Raw genomic sequence first — 19,463 nt, 5'->3', positions numbered from 1 at the left:
CTGGCAGTTCAGGTAGTTATGATAGATTGTCAGTCTATGGATGACCAGATAAATCTCTTTGGTCTTCAGAATTTCCGTACTAAGTAGAACTGAATCGTGTAAGACAAATATTAACTGTAGTCGAGAAACATGGGTCAGCTGTAGAACAAATTTTAAGCATAGGTATTTTATCCATGAAAAGTTATATTCAATGTATGCTAATTTTCAATGGGTTCATAAGCTAGGGAGATGATATTTTAAAGTAATTGTGAAGAAATGAAAGATTTTTTTGAGTGTGTATATCAGTTTTCTATGATACAGTTATACTATTTTGTGCATAATGTTCACATAAATGTCTTGTCTTGTATTATATCTGATTTAAAAGCATTTAAACTTATTTTCTTATATCACTATTAAAATAAAAGGAGAGTTGCTTTATGGTTTTCTTTCAAAATTGTAAAGAAAATAAAATCAGTCAAAAATAAATCAAGGATTTAGTAAGTGATAAATACAGAAATTGGCTAGTTTGTATCAAGTCAGCAGGAGTATATTTTGAAATACATCTGAAAGATTAGCAAAGCATGTAAAATGCAGCAAATTAGATTATTCTAATAATAACAATATTTGCCATGTTTTACTTTTGCAAACATTTTACTTGAAAATTATCATCTTAGAATGTATTTTTGTTGTTGTTTTTTTGTGTTACTTTGAAGAGAAACAAATATCCCAGTAGCAATATTGTTTTTCCTCTTTGAACTTCTGCTGTTACAAACCCATCATTACTTGTATAATATGTAATCATCCCTTTATAATATACTATGTGGTCTACCTTTATAATTTAATGTTATGATGAATGTTTTAAAATATTATGTTAGTGAATGAACTTTGGTTTTTTTGTAGGATATTTTAAAAAATTATTTTATCCATTCATTCACTCACTCTTTTATTTTACTTGCATGGTACCTAGGAATTGAACCCAGGGCCTCATGTATCCTGGGCAAGCTCTCTACCACTAAGCCACCTTCCTAGACCTGTAAATGATACTTTATGATACCAAAATTGATTTTTGAAATTACTTAGGCCTCTATCAACATAAAAGCCTTTAAAAATTAAATGGGCATTGTTTATTGAAATGGTTATTAAATGTTTATTAAAAAGCAAAATACCTCTGAACAGATGCTGATTGTTTCTCCTTTGTTTTCTAGGCCATCCGTTGCACACTGGTAAACTGCACGTGTGAATGTTTTCAGCCAGGAAAGATTAACCTGAGGACTTGCGATCAGTGTAAACATGGCTGGGTGGCACATGGTGAGGAAAACCTGGGCTCCTCTTCCTTTTCTTGTTATGTTCCTATGCGTGTGTGTGTGTGTGTGTGTGTGTGTGTGTGTGTGTGTATGTGTGTGTGTTTAGAGCAGTCACTGGCCTGAGAAGAGAGTGGTTAGCTCTAACCCAAGTGTTACTTAACCTTCAGCGTGCAGCTCTCAGATAGCATACTCTCAGCTCTGGAAAGGAAGACTAGGCAAACAGCTCTCAGCAAAAAGGCAAGATGTTTATAGGACGGTCAGTGTGGGGTTCTTACTGAGCAAGCAGTAGTCAGCAAGCACCAGGCCTGATGGAAAGTCAAACATACCACAGTTGGCCTTTCAGGGGTAGGCCCTCCGAGGGAATCTGGCAAATCCTCCTGGCTGAGAACTCTTCGATGACTGCACACCCTTGTCATATGTGCTAGGGGCTGAGTTTATCCTTCCAGATGTTAAAAATTTTGTATGGTCTAAGGTGGGTGAGAGAGTGAACAGGAACATTGTTTGGCTGGTATCTGAAAAAGCCATCTGTAAATACTCTCTTTCAGTGTGCCCTAAATGAGGGGCAGTCAGTGTTGGTGGAGTATGCTGCTCTCGGTGTAGGTGTTTGGGGCTGAGGGTGGTCTGAGTGAAGGATGTAACTGTCGAGATTCTTTGCCAGGTGCACAGAGCTTTGCTACTGACATGCCTTGCCCGAGAAGACTACGTATTATTTCATATGGTTTGTTTATTGTGTTGAGGCAAAAGGAGACTTGGAAATAAGCAGATTTTTCTTCACCTCCTAGACTGTAGAATTTTAAGCAATAGGTAATGTTTATAAAAGAAACCCTGGCTTGAGATTTTTTGACAGCCTGGGGTATTGGCTCTTAAGTGGACATATTCTTCATTCCCAAGTACTGCCAAACATCCAGTGGGTTGTATTTTTTATAAATGTCATGTTTTTCTAGCAAGATCTGAGGTAATAACACTGGGCCATGTCTTGAAATTCTTTCAATTTATCCTGTACCTTGCTTGTTAGGGCATGTGTGTTAAGAGTTGTGAGGAACTTTTAGCCATATTTCTGTGAGAGAAAGCATGAGAAGAAATACTGGAAGGAGTATGCTTGGATGACATAGACACAATACCATAAAAACTCTTTAATCCAGTTTTGTACAGCAAATAAGTTGCTGTTACATTTTGAATCTACATATATTACTACATGAGATGGTTTCTGTGTTTCTCTATATTGACTTCCATATCAAAATACTACAGACTATGACATAAACAACAGAATTTCATTTTCACACTGTTCTGGGACATAGAAGTCTAGGTTGTTATTGTCAGCAGGGTCCATTTTATTCTGAGGCCTGCATTTTTGGTTTTCATTCGCCCATCTTGACATGATTTTTTTACTCTGGGCACATACTCAAGAAATTTTTGTGTGCCTTTTTATTTTTGCTTTGTTCATGGACTGAAACCCATCCTGGGAGGTCTTACTTTAACTTAATCACCTCTTTAAAGATCCTGTCTCCAAAGATAGTCATGTTGTAAGATATAAGGAGCATGGCTTCAGCATTTAATTTGGAGGAGCACAATTCAGTCTATTACATTTCCCATATACTTTCCTTTCCCTGGGGGAGTAGATGTGTGTGTGTGGTCATGGTATATGTATATGGATTTAAATAAAGCCTCACTATGTAGTCCAGGCTGGTTTCCAGCTTACTACCCTCTTTCCTTACCATCTTACATGCTAGGAGGATAGGCCTATGCCATTGTACCTGGCCTGAAGTATTCGTTTTGTTTAAATAATACAAACAGAGCTTAAGTTCTCAACCCATCAAGAATCCTGAACTCCTTGGAGGTAGGATGAACGTAGACATTTCTGAGGTAAAACCCTGGCTCTGCCACCCCAGTGCCATATTATTCAACATGACCCTCACTTTTCTTATGCATAAAATATGATTAATGATGATGTCTGCTTAAGGGCATGTAGCTCAGTTACAGTATGTGGGTTTAAGCATATACAAGATAGTAGGTTTGATCGTCCAGCAGCCCCACTTCAAATAATAATGCTTTATAGTGAAAACTAAAGATAAAACATATGAAACCTTTAATAAATATTGCATGGTAGAATAGAAAAATGGATAGTAGTTCAAGTAAAGAGACATTAACCATTAAACAAAGGGCTTTTCATTTATCCGTTCATTTTTTCTAAAGCCTTCTTTTATTAGCATCATCTACAATGAGAGCTTTTTGAGTATAAAAGTTGATTGTGTACCTAGAATTGTTTTATGTTTGTAACTTCCATGTGCAGATTATGTTAGTAGTGAAACAAATATGCAATACTTCTTCCTTTTCAAATAACATAAATTTATCTTGTTCAGTAATCATTTTGAAGCTATATATATGTATATACACATATTTTTTTTGCGTGTGTGTGTGTGTGTGTGTGTGTGTGTGTGTGTGTGTGTATGTGTTTGTGTGGATCATGGGGCTTGAACTCTGGGCCTGGGTGTTGTCCCTGAGCTCTTCAGTTCATGGCCATTCTTTCAGTTTTCTGGTGGTTAATTGGAGATAAGAGTCTCACTGACCTTAGTGCCCAGGCTGGCTTTGAACTGAGATCCCCAGATCTCAGCCTCCTAAGTAGTTAAGATTATAGATGTGAGCCACCCTGTCTGGCTTGAAGATATTTTTCTAAACAATATGATTTTTCACTTATCTTGAATAAGAGGTGTCTGTTATGCCAGACTCTACTTTGCCTACTGCTGTTTTATTAGAAATTCTGTTTTTGGAATATTACCTTGGGATTTCCAGGATCTAAGCAAAATTAATTCTAATTTTGACCTCACAATTATTATCTTGACCAATTTTCTCCCTTACAATAGGGCCACTCAAAATGTATGTATGTTGTCATGCAGAGCCCACCCTTTCCTCTTCATTAAAGCAAGTATGATATTAAGTGGTTGGCACCTAGCCTTTGAATTGGCATTAGGATGAGGGCGCCTACTCATTTTGCCCCTAGCATTCCAACTAATTGCTTCATTCCCTCCATTGCATGGAAACCCTGAAATCATGTCTGCTGATAGTTTTGTTCAGAGGTAAAACACGACAGACTTACTGACATAGTTTGTGTGGGGCAAGGAGGAAGTGACTTTGATTTGGTTTTTCTTATGTGTGATTTTTTTTTTCACTGAAAGCTCATGAAGTGGCAATGTGACTACTAGAATTTGTTTCATAGAACTGTTTTATGGAAACACTATAGACATGTGTAATTAAAATTTTAATACTGAAAAACATTAATACTGGCCCCTGAAGAAAAACAAATTCTTAACATTTACATTCTTTTGAATAAATGTCTTTCTAAATCTCCTTTATTATGATCATCTTCAATTCATTATTAAAATGTTGGATTCCATGGTCATTATATAACATGTACATATACACAGACACATACTTACTTCATAGCCTTACACATTGCTTCTCAAGCCTGCTTGAGATGTTGACATTAATTGCTTTAAAAAAAAGCCTCAGGAAAAATACAATTTTAAAAATTGAAGAGAGTGATTAATTAGGACACTTCAAAACTTGGGTCTTGAAATTACTTAGTAGGTGGTTTTACTGTCTATGAATCTCTTCCTTCAAATCTTGAGAACTATTGAGTTGGAATGGAAGTGGGCTTAACACAGGTCTTGGAGCCCAGTAAGTCTTTCCCAGTGAACTAATACATATTTCCTATGTCTCCCTCTTGAAATAAATCCTACCCTTTTGTCCTTGATAAAAGAAAGCAAGGTTTATTGAATCTAACTTCAGTTAAAACATATTTTGGCATAAGATATCTATATGTCTTTAGTAGTAACTTAGTGGACCAAAAGTAGGTCAGAATTTCTAATTTTGTTTCTTTTCTGTTCAAAGACTTCAAGGTGTATGTACTATACTGCCACGTACCACTACTATATTTTTCCTTCTCCTTTATGTTGTCTTCCAGTGTTTTTACTTCATCTACTTAAAATGAGTGAGCCTCTGTGTGTGTGCGTGTGTGTGTGTGTGTGTGTGTGTGTGTGTGTGTGTGTGTGTGTGTGTGTGTGTTACTGGGGTTAAACTCGGGTCCTTGCTAAGCAAGCTTCCCATCACTTAAAGAACATCTCTATCCCTTTTGCTGTGGTTTCTCCATCAGTATATCACATTTTTATTCCTGCCCTCCTGAATTTTGGGGTGTGTGGATATTAGCTTTAAGTAGTTTTACAAAGGGTTTAAATTCAACATGTAAATTTATGAGCAGTGTTTCTTGATCAGTGTCACCTCTTTCATTGTACTCTTCTCTCCCCTATCTCTACTATTCATGTTATAGTCATGCATATCCCATACCTAGTTATATGTGTACACATATATGTGTGTTTATATATACATATATATGTATATATATGTTGAGATGAGAGATGAGTGATCTTTTGAACTTTTTGTTCAGACTAACCTGGACCTGTATTCCTCTGCAACTTCAGGCTTCCCAATAATTAAGATTTCACATATAAGCCATCATTCAACTTTTCATGCTGATTCACAAATGCAAAATATACTATTAAGGTGTGAGCATTAATATCACTTTTTTCACCATACCACCAATAAAGGTGGTATATTAATGCAGTTCACTTGTGTTTTGATTCTAGTGTTGTAATTTGACTGTTCAAAGTTGAGTCTTTAGTCAAAGATTTTACATAGTTCTGAAAATAGGCAGTATTACTACAGTGTGACAGTTTATAAGGTGACAATGGGGTGAGTGGGCGAAAGTACACTCCTTTCTGGTTACTCTCTCTTGAGGGATCTCTGTTTAACAGAAGTATTGCTAATAGGAAAAGTTGACAGTTATAACTGTTCCCTCAAAGCCACTTATATTGTTTATCATTTGTAAATTAATTTTTTTGCAAAAACAGAAAAGAAAAAGAAACATTTTCACTATTTCTAGGAATGATGTATATGTTCATTGAACATTTGGCAAAAATAGGAACAGTTTGTTAATTAAAAAATATATTGCTTAGCTTAATGAATCCCACAGCAATGTTCTCAGTGCAGTTACTGTCTTTATAGAATATTTTCACATTAAAAGGATGTATCCTTCTCACATGTATCATGCTAAAATTTTCATGCACTTCTACATGATGTGAATTAATACTAGTGCTCTTTCTTTTGTCTGATGTCTGTCTTTAAGAGTGCTTAAGGCCCTGGAATCCTTGAGAATTTCTCTTTATTATGTTCTGAAATGTAATTTCCTTTTATTACTAGCAATGCATACAATAAAAAGATAGTCCTGCATTATTTATTTTTATTTGTGCATGAAGGCAGCTTGTTTCCATGTTTTATCAAAACTCTCCAAAATTTTAAATGTAAAATGAGCAGGTTTATCCCACATCATCTTTATAATCAGTAGTATTCATTTAAAAATATTTTTGTGCCACCTTTGGTTCCTTGTTACAGGAAGTGGTGAGGAGCATAAAGTTAGTTGGAGTCATGTATTGTTTAAAGTACTGTAAAATTTAATATTCTTATCATCCATCATTTCAAGCTTTTCTTTCTTATAACTTGGAAGAAATAATTTTTTTGTTTCTGTCAACATTTTGGACAAGGTGAACCATATTTCTAGAACGAGATGTTTATAAAGACAAATAGACAATAATAAAAATGTTCCAAGAAGTTTCAGATAACTGCAAAAATTCTTTTTCTTAATAGATATGTCAAGTATATTTAGCTAGCAATCTTTTTGTTTGCTAAATCTGACAAGCCTACATTCAAAAGATAATCATAGTAAGATCAGTCCTGTACATAGTGTAATCAAAAAAAGAAGAGAGAAAATAAGAAAATTGTATCAGTCCCATACGTAGAACCATGAGATTCTAGAACTCTGTTTACTGTTTTCTCAAATTTGTTAAGTGATAGAGATGGTTAGAAGCCAAGAAAATCAGACCAATCCAATATTTATAGTATGAGAAGTCATGTCTTCTATTGCCCCAATCTGTGTTATGCTAAATGGATTTTCTAAACATCCACAAAAGTTGTTTGTTCCCAGATACCTCTCTAATACTCTCCCTGACTCAGTCCAAAATTCATTGAGCTTTTATTCTCCATCTTTCTTCCCTAATCATTTCCCTTCCTACCCCATTAGAAATACCTTTATCCTAAGCAATGAGCAGGCTATATTCTGTTCAAAGAGATGCAGCACCAGCATCTGTAGGATGATTCATAGATTCGTCAAGATAAAGGCAAGTGAAACAAGTCTGTTTCCTCTAAGGAAGATAATGTTCTGAGATGTTGATAGCAGAGCCTATGTCTCCTTTTTCTTGACCTGAAGATGTGGTTCCATCAAGAATGAGATGCAGTGTTTCTAGCAAGTGTTCAGAATTTGATGAGTCATGCAGCAAAGGTGCAATATCTGTACTTCTTTTCACAATGCATTAAGTATAGGCTTCATAATGGCAAAAGTAAGAACTTGGTCTTTGATCAGAAACACATGGAGAGAAATGTTGCAGTTTCCTTGCCTTCGTGCACTAGTCTGGAAGAAGAAGGAATTAATGACATTTGAGTAAAAGAACATATATATATATATATATATATATATTTCTAGTAGATAAGTTTTCTCAGTTTTAAAATTTGATCGCCTCAAGCTGCAAACATTTCTGGTGATTAGAAAAGTCAACTTTGAGCTTTTTCCTCCTCTGGTGAGATAGTTGGGTCTAAGTCTCTCCATGGGCAAATTCCTTGAACATATCTCCAGTTATTTTCATATGAGAAACAAGGCCATTTCCAGGCTTGCACAGGAATCTTTGTGATTTGATCTGAAGGGGTGATGCCCTCTCCTGTTTTGTTCTACTCCTTGATCATGCTGATACAGTGTAAAGGGAGGTCATCCGCAAAATATAAAAGTTTGTACTTGGTAATGACATTAACTAGTTTCTTATTGAGTCCTTGTGCTGTTTATTTTAATATTTCTCAGCCAACTTACCTGTGAGATGATTCTTTGAACTCTGTTAATTTACTTTAAGCATAGCACAAACAGTGCTTCCTCTTCATACTCTTTGGCTCTCTGCCTATTTCCTAGGTTTTCTTTTTTGTTTTTCTAGTGCCAGTTGATTCAAAACGATATAAAGTGACTATGGCAGTAGTTGGCTTCTAAGTTTATAATCAGTGCTGGTCTGACGGTATGCAGTTTCTTGGGAAGATCTTAAGGTTCAAACATACAGCTCTATCCCTGGGGTATAAAAAAGCTTCAGAAAAGTGAAACAAAGGAAATATAGAAAATAGGTAAGGGTGCAGCTCTTGAATGAGATTCTTTGGGTCAGTAACTAGCCCTACTGCTTACTACCAGTAGAACCTTTTCCAGGTTATATAATACCTGTTTTCAACTGTGAAATCTGATAATGTAAACTCCTACTTCATAGGGTTTTTCTAAGATTAAATGAGCTAATGCAGATGCTATGTATGTAATAAACAGTAAAGTATTACTTGTTACTACTAAGTTCTGTGAAAGCAACATTTCAGCCTTGAGGACATACTGTAAGCTACATAACAATAGCTACATAGCTAACATTAGTGGTTGAAAATTAGGTGTGGTAGCCTAATACCTTCTTTAAGCCCCTCTACCTTCAGATTATAATAGGAATGAACAGATGATTTGAGGGAGGAATAATGACAGATGGAATTAGCAAAATGTTCTAGCACAAACATTTTAGTTGCTAACACTATTATTATGAAATCCTTAACAGAAATTTATACATTAACATTTATGATAATTTCTAAAAGCTCATTTAAGGAACAGATGTTGAAATATTTCCCTTCTTCTAAGGACAGTTTTCTTTAGACCGAGTAGCAGAGTTCTGGCCAGTAGGTGAAATTGCTTTCCCGAAGCAAATTCATGACAGTTACATACCTCTCATAGTCCTTACATCTCATTTGAGATAGTTGAAAAGGAAGAAAATTTTACCCTATTCAGTACTGCAGACTAGTTAAATGTAGAAGTACTTATATACTTATAATCCAAAAGTCACAAGTTGGTAAATATGAACTTGAGTTAAAAGCTACTGTTTCCTATTTCTTCACCTATCCCTTTGCACATGAAGTGCTTTGAAGGACTCACCACTTTATCATTTTATTGCATTTTATTACATCATAAATTTTTATATCTTGCTAACGATCCTACAGGAAGCTTAATTGTTTATAGGAACATCTTAATTAACTAGAGTTTGCCAGGTTAAGCGGAACACAAATTGAAGGGGTGATAAATGAAACACCCTTAGTAATCCTCGTTTTACTCAGTGTACACTGTTCAGATTAACTGGGAGCTTCATCTGGGTTCTATATGCCTAAGTAGTACCATGTTCTTTTCTCACCCATTCTTTTTTTTTTTTTTTTGCCAGTCCTGGGCTTGAGCTCAGGGCCTGAGCACTCTCCTTGGACTTTCTCAAGGCTAGCACTCTACCACTTGAGCCTCAGCACCATTTCCCGCTTTTGTCTATGTATGTGGTACCAAGGAATCGAACTCCGGTCTTCGTGCATGCTAGGCAAGCACTTTAACCACTAGGCCAAACTCCCAGCCCTTCTCACCCATTCTTATTTCTCTTCTGTGACATAAATGGTGACTGCTTCGAACCTCTCCTATTCCTTTAGTGAATTATGAAATCACTGGATGCTATAGAATACTATTTCAGAGAGGACTCTGACTTGTGTTCTGAGAGCCCAAAAATGTTGCTTGTGAATTCCATTCCTTCCTGTTTTGCTGTTGCCTTCATCAGTGTTTGTGCCCATTCAGATCTTCTCAAACTTATCTGTTGTTTGTGAACATGTAGTCTAAACATTACTATTAGAGCTGGATTGATTTCCATATAGCATGCTAAGAGTCTCTGAATAGAACGTTGCTCTCTCCTTTCAGCTGCCCTCCCCTAGTATCCAAAGAAATCTTCTCATTGACTTCCTAAAGTTTCTCAGTATACTGTATGGTCAGTAACATTGTGCATTCAATAAAATTGAAAGAATAGTGTAGCTGGGCGACAACTAACCAAAGAATATAAACAGAACTCTAGATCTAGCTTTCACTGTCTCCATAAGGACATCTGTGTTTGAAGCCCTTAAATTGGTCTAGTCCAAACTGATAATGTGCAGTAAGTAGGAAAGATACATAAGATTTGAGAGAAATCATTTTTTAAAAAAAGAAGGGTGTGAGTCTATTACTAATGGCTCACACTGTAATCCTACATATTCAAGAGGCTGAGATCTGAGGATCATGATTCAAAGCCAGCTCCCGTAGGGAAGTCCGTAAGTCAAATTAAGCACCCCCCCCCCAAAAAAAAAAAGCTGTAAGTGAAGTTGTTGCTCAAGTGGTAGGGCACTAGCCTTGAGCATAAAACATCAGGGATAGCACCCAACCCCTGAGTTCAAGCCCTACTCTGGCATGAAAACACAAAAGAGGAGAGTACAAAATTACCAGTTCTCATTTTATCTGCATATTGATAGTATCTTTGGTGCACTGTATGAAATGAAATATATTTTAAAAACTAGTGTTATTGTTCCTTGAAAAAATTCAAATTGTGTTTTGAATTCTGTTTTTGTTAGCCATGGCTGTGACAGGCTTTAGATGGTGTGGAGGTAAATTTTACACTAAAATGGCAGAGTAGTTAAGTGGTTAGCCTTGTTGTGAAAATTCTGCACTGTACTTTCAGGTTTTTGTCCCTTCTTTATTTGCTTATGGTGTCTTGGTGTTCATTCCTGGAGGACTGATCTCATTCAGTCTTCTGTTCACCAGGCAGGAGAAATCTCACCTCTCAGCCTAGAGCAATTAAGTACATATTTTCTGCAGGTCCCAGTTGCATTTTGTTGAGATCAGAAGGTAGTTTCTGGGTGATTCTGACCCTTCTGCTCTGGAAAGGCACTTCATATCTGTGATGCTGCCAGTACCTAATGTAGCATATCCCATGTAGTATGTAGGATAGAAGCTTATGGAAACTCGTAACAGTCTTCGACTCCTAATTGCCCATTCCTTTTCCAGTAGGCTTTTCCTATTATAAGGTTATAAGCACAGCAGGCATGCACCTTGTCTTTACTCCCATTTCTTCGTTCTTCTTTGAGTCCTCGTTGTATTTTTGCTTTGGCTATTCCCTGTTGCTTCTTCATACAATAAAGTAAGCAAAAGGTACGTGGGAGGTTTTGTAGCTTAAATAACGGGAAGTAAATTTTATAGAAGTTAAATTTGTTGGATGATCAACAGATGTTGGCATTTTTTGTTTTAGTCACAAGATTTAGAATAGAATAAAAGGCCTTCCTGTTTCATTTGATAATTCTTCCATACGCATTTGGCTTGTAAAAGTCAGAGAGTAAAATATTCCCCCTTCCTTACATTTTTTGGCTGATCATGTTTTCCTCTATCAGTAAAAATTAAAAAACAAATCAACTCAACATAAAAGAAAACGCCTGTTTGGCTTGGAAATCTTGGCTTAGAAAGGTCTTTTTCCTGACAGGCCAAAAGCGACCATCACAGGGCCCTTAAAAAAAGTCATTTTCCCCCCTTTATTTCATGTGAGCAGTGGCAGAAACTCTGACAAGCAGTTCTTCATATTTTATTATGTTCTTGTCTGCAGAATCTCTGTCAGGCAAAAACCTTGTCAGCGGAAAACCTGTCGTAGGATCAGAAGAGACAAAAACAGGTGTCACACAAGCAGTCAAAACTGAAGGGAAAAAAAGATTAGGCTAAAGAGAGAGAGGCAGACAATTACATTAATGCCATTGCTTTTATCTTATAGATGTGTGTTATTATCTCGGGTGCTGAGTGCGCAATTGCCTCACAGAAAAGTAGACAGGAGACAAGGGGAAACTTGATAGTTATTAACTGAGGAGGCAGTGTGTCAAAGCTGGATGGGGTTCAAAGTTTTACAGAGGGGAAAAAAATCCTACAGGCAGCAAGCAACGGCTGTGTGGTTCTGCTCTCGGCTACATAAACCTAGTAGCAATCTAACATCTTCTATTTGGAAACAGATCATAGAGAGAAAAAAAGATTAATGAAAGATTTCATTTGGAGACTTTAGGGGTAACATTTATCCTCTATCCATGTGACTGAATCACATAACCTTTTCTCTTATAAAAATCTCGCCACACCGTGAGACAGGGTGAGGCTTGAAGACAGGCATTTGTCAGTTCAGCTGTGTTGTTTGGGTATGTTTAAAACACCTATTATCAACACACTTTTAATTAAAAAAAGCTATTAAGAAGCCCTTTTACTAAGTGTGAACATCTGTACGTGCAAGCTGTAAATTAGAAGATCACATATGTGTGCCTCAGTCAGAGACTAAATGAATTTGGCAACTGTTTTCTATTACTGGTTTTTAAATATATTTCAAATATTTAAAGGAAAAATTGCGATATTTAACAATTTTCATTGATTTTTGAATGGTGCCTTTTGTTACAGAATAATAGAATTTTTGCTATCAGATATTAAGGTCATTGTAATGCTAAGATTAGCAAACAGAATTCAGAGCACTAGCAAACATCTTCCTTCTCTTCTTTGGTCATATTATTTCAGGAGACTCCTGCTTTCTCAAAGTTGAAGATCCATGAAATATATTTGATGTTACAAAATAGTTTTATTTTGCCGGATACCTAAACCTCAAATGCTTCTTAACTTCACCAGTAAGTCATACATGTCAGGAAGCCAGCTAGCAGAACAGGGCAGCAACTTTTCGTTCCCTTCCTGGCCAGTCATAGGTTGATCATATTAGTGGAACACAGGAGGGAAGTACTCTGGCTTGTTACTGTTCATGCATAATTTGGTTAGTTTAAACTTCTTCTAATCCCTAAAACTGACCTCTTAACCCTTTTGTAATGAGGAAATCTCTGTACAAGTTCTCTGATTCCACTAGTCACCAGTATAAAGCATTTGTTTTTTGATATGTGCATTAAGCAAATCCAGCAATCCAGAAGAAAGTACACATGGTGTCAGAGTGTATGTGATAGCCAGGGTGTTAAGGGATGAGACTTCAGGCTGACTTGTTGCTGGAAAAAGGCAAAAAAGATTGGTGTCACAAAGTGATAGGTTCATTTAAATAAAAAAACAGAGTATAATCATTTCATGAAAGAATACTCTCATTCAGTCTTGAAGTATTTCCTTAATGTACCTGATAGTTTAAATCATGTGTTGCGTTTTTATTGCTTCCTTAGTGAAAATGTTATATGAATAAATGTTGCCCCAAGAAAATTAAATCTGGAAAGCTCATAATTTGAGGTTAGTTTAAAGTGATTACTCTTATAGAGAAATTTGTTTGTTTAACCTAAAGGACATACATAGTTTGCTCAAGGAGCAAATTTTTAAAATTTAATACTTTTTAAATAGGTTATATTTTGTAGTTAATATACACCTAACTCATTGATAGAATATTAAATAAAACATGATTTCTCAAGACAACATTGAGCTAATCTTGGCAACTAAAGATTAGATAGAGCAAGAGTGATAATGATAATAACCCCAAACCTGGGTTTAGCATGGAGACTCAATTACCCAATCTCCTCCTACATCCACTTTCAAGTTTGCAGATTCAGTTTTCTCTTTTTTCTTTACCACATTTGAGTGTTGTGCCCCGAGTTGTGGACCATGAAGGGAAGAGGGAAAAGGAGAGTAAGGAAGACCAAGGTCCTGTTTAATCTACTTGCCAGGAGCATTAGCTTCTGACTGTGCATTGACAGTCTACTTTTGTGGGTGCCACAGTCAGACATTAATGATTTCCAAAGTCAGCTCTGAAGACTTTATTAAGCATAAGGCTACAGGGGGAAATGCCAATCAGTTTGAAATATTAGCTTTATGTTCTCGAATGCAGCTCAGATTCTCCTATGGACTAATTGTGGGTGTTTCTATGTGTCTATCCATGTATTCTGAAAGCTACCTGCCAACTGGGGCTGATTTAACTCTAAAGTACAGCGGCATTTGTTGGCTTTACATATGTACCCTTGCTCTCCCTACCATTTAGAGTTGCGTTTATAACATTACAAGCATATTATATACTATACCCTCCTGTATTAAGGTATAGACAACAAACAAAAATTAAGGGCCATTCACAGAAGGATTTATAAGGTAGGGTAGTATAATGAGACTTTGTGGAAGCCTGGTAGTTTGTTTGTTTTCATCTAGAAATATCGATATATTCTTTGTTCAAGAAAAAAATACCTTAAATACATAAGAGTTGGTTTTACTACCAGGCTTGGGACCACTTTATCACCACTTTATCCTTTCTTTTTTCTTCTAAAATTTTCTACAAGTAAGGCCTTTCTCTCCTTGGTATTAAGCATCTTATTTTGATTTTTTTTCAGAGATAGATAGAAGGTTGTGTCTTACATGGAATATTAGTTATTTTGTACTTAGTTTGTTCTCAATCACGTAATTCTTTACCACCAAATTAATGAATCTGTAGATAGGAATAATATTAAAGTTATAGGAAATTTTCTCTTAATCATAATTCCTGTCCTTTTCCAATATCTCCTGATTGACTAAAACATTTTAATAAGCTTTCACTATCACTTAGTTATGTTCTGCTTTTATCAGGATGTTTCTTATGATATATGAATAGGTCAAGTCTTTGCCTTGAGCCATCATAGTCTTTCCTAGTAAGAGAGCGGAGTCTTATAATGGGAAGGAATTGATGTTATAATGATTCCAATGGGTCCCTTTATGATAAAATTCTTAATACGCAGAATCCCATTAAACCCATAGAAGTCTATGGGCTAGCTTCGTTGAAATGACATATCATTATATTGGGCATAGGATACTTATTATAAAGTATGGTATAATTGGAAATTATTGTCCATATTAGCAAAAATGAAGAGTCACTTACCCTCATAAATCCAGACATTATAGCCTAAACATTTGAAGTAGAGGAATAAGATTATTCTGCTTATAAATAATCTAAACATAAAAATCTAACCCACTAAAGTACTCTAATAAAATACTGTCACTAACAATTTTATTTTAGAACTTTTAATCATGAAAAGAATTTCATAAAAACAAGTGCTCAGGACATGCACTAATTGTTAGTCTATTGGAAGTTAAGATAATATTTTTAGAGTCCAAGGCTCCTAAAAAATAACCCCTTAATACTATTCTGATTTGGAATTCTAACAGGAGTGGAAACCGGAGACATGAAGTCCTCCAATTAGCCTTGCAATGTAAGGTCCACTTGGCTTCTTCTCAAAATGAAAGAATGAGTCTTCAGTCATATTTTTGTTTTTATTTTTAAATTATAAAATTATTTGACATTAAATATTTAAAATATCTGGTACGGGATTAGAAATTAGTAAAATACCATTTTCCTTTTAGACATTTTTCATGCAAACTTTAGTTATTTTATTCGGCAGAGTAGATGGTTTTGAAGACTTATGGCACCTTGCACACTTCTTTGATGACCTGCAATACCTGAAGCTCTGTTAGATGCAATCCACTAGACATTTGGGTCTTCAGTGAGTGTATCCCAGTGGAAACCATATAAATTAGCTCAATTTGACCTTTAAAGAAAGTTATGTTTTTAGAAAATTGTAGAAAACTAAGAAATACAAACTATCACTGAGGACCAATTTTCTATGTTCAGTGAAAAGCATTTTTATACTCTTACATTAAGAAAAAAATTGTAACTGAATGTGTTCTTATTTTCCTGGCCTTCTCAGAAATTACTGGATGAAAGAAGTCTGTAGAATTGCAGATTTGCATTTGCTTTAATATATTTAAAGGCTTAAGTAATTTCTGTTATTTAAAACACAAATAAAAAGATGCGCAATTCATCTATCTGACAGAAACAAGTTCTTTTTTAAATTAATTTATTTATTTTGTCAGTCCTGGGCTTGAGTCAGGGCCTGAGCACAGTCCTTGGGTTTTCTCAAGGCTAGAACTCTACCACTTGAATCACGGAACCACTTCTGGTTTGAAAGTGTGAGCCACCAGCACTTTGGTTTGTCCCAAATGATAGGTACTCTGTATGCTAAAGATAAAGGACTAGTTATTTAATTCAGTGGTTGAACATTTGCCTAGCATAGGTGAGGCCATGGATTTGATCCCCAGCAACACACACACACACACACACACACACACACACAATTGCTTTGTAAATGCAATTTTAAAAAGCAGTTGATTGTTACTTTGTCCTTTCTCTGAAAACCTTATATAAAAGAAAATACATTCTTTGTAGAAATTATTCCTATGGTTCTAGTTATGTGACTATTCTGTAGCCCTTTTCTCATATCTATACTATACCTTTTTATATGTCTATGAGAGCATAGACCTGCCATATCACAAATGTAGTGATCTGTGCTATTGTTGTGGTTTCTTTTATAATGAAGATACATTATGATCTAGTCTGTGCCCTTTGGCATTAAAATCACTTTATAACATTAAGCTCCCATCCTATAAAATGTTTGAAGTAGTAGGAGCATGCATTATGCACTGTTGTATTTAGTCACAATTTCTACTCAGCGACTGTCCTAACTTTACACCCCAAATTATAGTAATTCCCCATAATGACTGTACCTTAGCAGCAACAAGAGCAAAGAAGAGGTTTGAACGAAGGGTCTAGGTAAAATCCAGAATTTAGTGGAATGATGAGGTTATCCATTTTCCATTTCTGTGTAAGTAATCATTTCTTCCTGTACAAACTTCAACTCTTGGTATAAGTACTAACTAATCTGGAGTGTCAGTGATGTGTCAGGTATTATAGTTGCTTAAAGCTATTGTTTGTAGTTTCAAAACTAAGTTTTTCTGACCGTAGTAAACATGCAGTATATTGCTGATGCTTGCAGGATTGGTACCACATAAGTACCAATGGACTATTAAATGTATACGTTCACTGTTGACAGCTTCTTCATAAATAAGAAGACTTCTCCAGGATTCTGAAAAACATAGTTGTACACATGGATCCTACTTGTCTTTCAGTCTTATCTCCTGTTGCTTTCTCCTTTATGCTTCTCCTAGGTTGGCTTTGCCTGAATCACTATACAAATTTATACCTGTATGCCATTTATGCCTGTAAGCAATTTGTCATTATCTGTGTTACTTGGTCTTTTGTAAACATTTCTGATTTTTTCATTATTCTATTAACCCTAAGTAAACCTGAATCATATCTGTTTTGTTTTCAAGCCTCTAATAAGGCCTAGAAATAATCACTTAATCACTAGATATTAAGGTGCTAGGACAGTAGGTAGCACTCTGGGTTTATGTTATGTTGCCCAAGATCTTCTCTACTGTGTGTGTGTGAAGTGCATCATAGGCTTAAGGGCTTCTCCAGTGTGTGTGTGTGGTGTGTGTGTGTGTGTGTGTGTGTGTGTGTGTGTGTGTGTTATAATGGGAGTGAAAGGCTAGGATAGGCTGTGCAAAAAGGCTGAGGACATTAGAAATCCTTGCAGTAATAGAGATATGTGTTTTCAAAAACCATTCTAAAGTGGAAAAAATTAAGTGAAAAGTAAGATGAATAGGTTATTTTTTTCTTCAATTTATAATATTTTCCTCTGAGGGAATAAGACACAAAAAGGTTTATTTCGTGCATTTTGTCCTAGTACCTTAGTTGTAGTTTTCTCAAAAATAGATGCAAGTATGTATTTGGAATTGAACATCTGGGCCCTTGAGTACAGTGAATCTGTAAGTTAGGGCTGACCACAGTGTAGAAGTAGATTCCTAGTGCCAGGTTTTCATGGGAGGGAAGCTGGAGAGGCATCTTGTCTTGTGCTTCCTCTGCCTCTCAGTTGGTTTTTCCCTCTAAATCAGGATATCAGAATCATTTTGTAGCCCTGCCTTGTCTAATGCCCAACATACATTACACCTCCCTTAACTTGGTCTTGACACTATGTCCTCTTGTTTATTCTCTTTGGATCAAGGCAGTGATTTTCATGCCATTTATTTGCCATGCACAAAAAAAAACCCAACAACAACAACAACAACAAAAAACTTGAGCTGCCCTTACATTGCATATGCAAGTAACTTGACCATGTTGTGAAGTAGTGGCGGACAGAGCTAGGATTGGAGTATTTGGAAACGGGGGCAGGGACTCTGTCAATTTGGAGTGCAGCAAACAGCTTTTTAAATACTGGAAATGTTAAGAGCCATTGCTTAAAAGCATTTTTAACTCTCATTTCCAATCCTCTTTCTCAATATAATGTTACCAGGAACATTAAGTCATTTATCTTTCAAACTATCATATGTTAGAGCAAAAATTAAGAAAGTAATATGTAACACCTGTAAGTGAAAAAAATTGAATTTAATTCAACATGAAGAATGAAATAAGAGCAGTATACACATGAAGTTTTGTACTTCATTAAACAGAAGGTGAATTTTTGCTCGAAGTGCATCTGTCAGTGAAACAGATATATCCATGAATGAATAGAGGAAAGGCACACATCCAGTTCTATGCTATTTTCCATTTTCATAACTATAACTGTTGAGTTACCCATTCACACAAGTAGGTTGGAATAGGAAACATAGATATAACATCATCTGTCATTCATGGACCTCATTTTCCATTATATAATCAATACCACCCATTGGTCTGATAAAACCAAGGAAATGAAAGTCACCCTCCCTATTATCTGGGTATTGTTATAGCTAGTCACTTTTTCAAGTTGGTGACATAATCAGGTAATTATTTTTTATAATGTACTTTGATCATGTCTAACTCCTCTTATTTTTTACTCTCTCATGTTGCAAATTTTCATGACTCCTTATTCTATTTTTATACATATATATGGTATACTTTAATGATATTCCTTCCTTCTTCATCCTCTCCTTTCACCTTCTAATGGGTTTCCTCCAGTAGAGTCTCTCATTTTCCTTCATCTCTCCCTCTAAATTTGAACATGAGAGAAAGCATGCTATTTGTCTTTGAGTCTGGCTAATTTCATGTAACATGATAAACAGTAGCTCCGCACCCTTTCCTGCAAGTGATATTATTTTGTCCTTTTTATAGTTGAATAATACTTCAGAGAGAGAGAGAGTGTGTGTGTGTGTGTGTGTGTGTGTGTACGTGTATGCGCGCGCGTGCGTGAGTGTGTGCACATGCATGTGCATTCACATGTATGTGTGTGCGTTCTGTGTGTGTTATAGTTAACATCTATCTATCTATGTATCTGTCATCTTTATGGCACCTAAGTTGATTCTATAGTTTGGCTGCTTTAAAAAGTGCTGCTGTAGATATGAGTGTGAAGATATCT

The 19,463-nt window shown here is 35.7% G+C and overlaps 1 protein-coding gene across 7 annotated transcripts in view; it reads left to right on the top strand.

Moving 5' to 3' along the window:
- Bnc2 (basonuclin zinc finger protein 2) overlaps positions 1–19,463 on the top strand; it is a 414,469-nt gene that overhangs the window by 276,889 nt on the left and 118,117 nt on the right. For all 7 annotated transcript variants that reach the window (XM_090330026.1, XM_090330027.1, XM_090330029.1 and 4 more), the window contains one exon: positions 1,185–1,287. In XM_090330026.1, the coding sequence (XP_090186152.1) occupies positions 1,185–1,287 (103 nt within the window). The remainder of the gene's footprint in view (positions 1–1,184; positions 1,288–19,463) is intronic.

Source organism: Megascapheus bottae, chromosome 3, assembly GCF_031878675.1.
Source record: "Megascapheus bottae isolate mThoBot1 chromosome 3, mThoBot2.hap1, whole genome shotgun sequence".
Lineage (NCBI taxonomy): Eukaryota > Metazoa > Chordata > Mammalia > Rodentia > Geomyidae > Megascapheus > Megascapheus bottae.
Note: the sequence above shows the minus strand (reverse complement) of the source record. Positions and strands in the feature narration are given on the sequence as shown.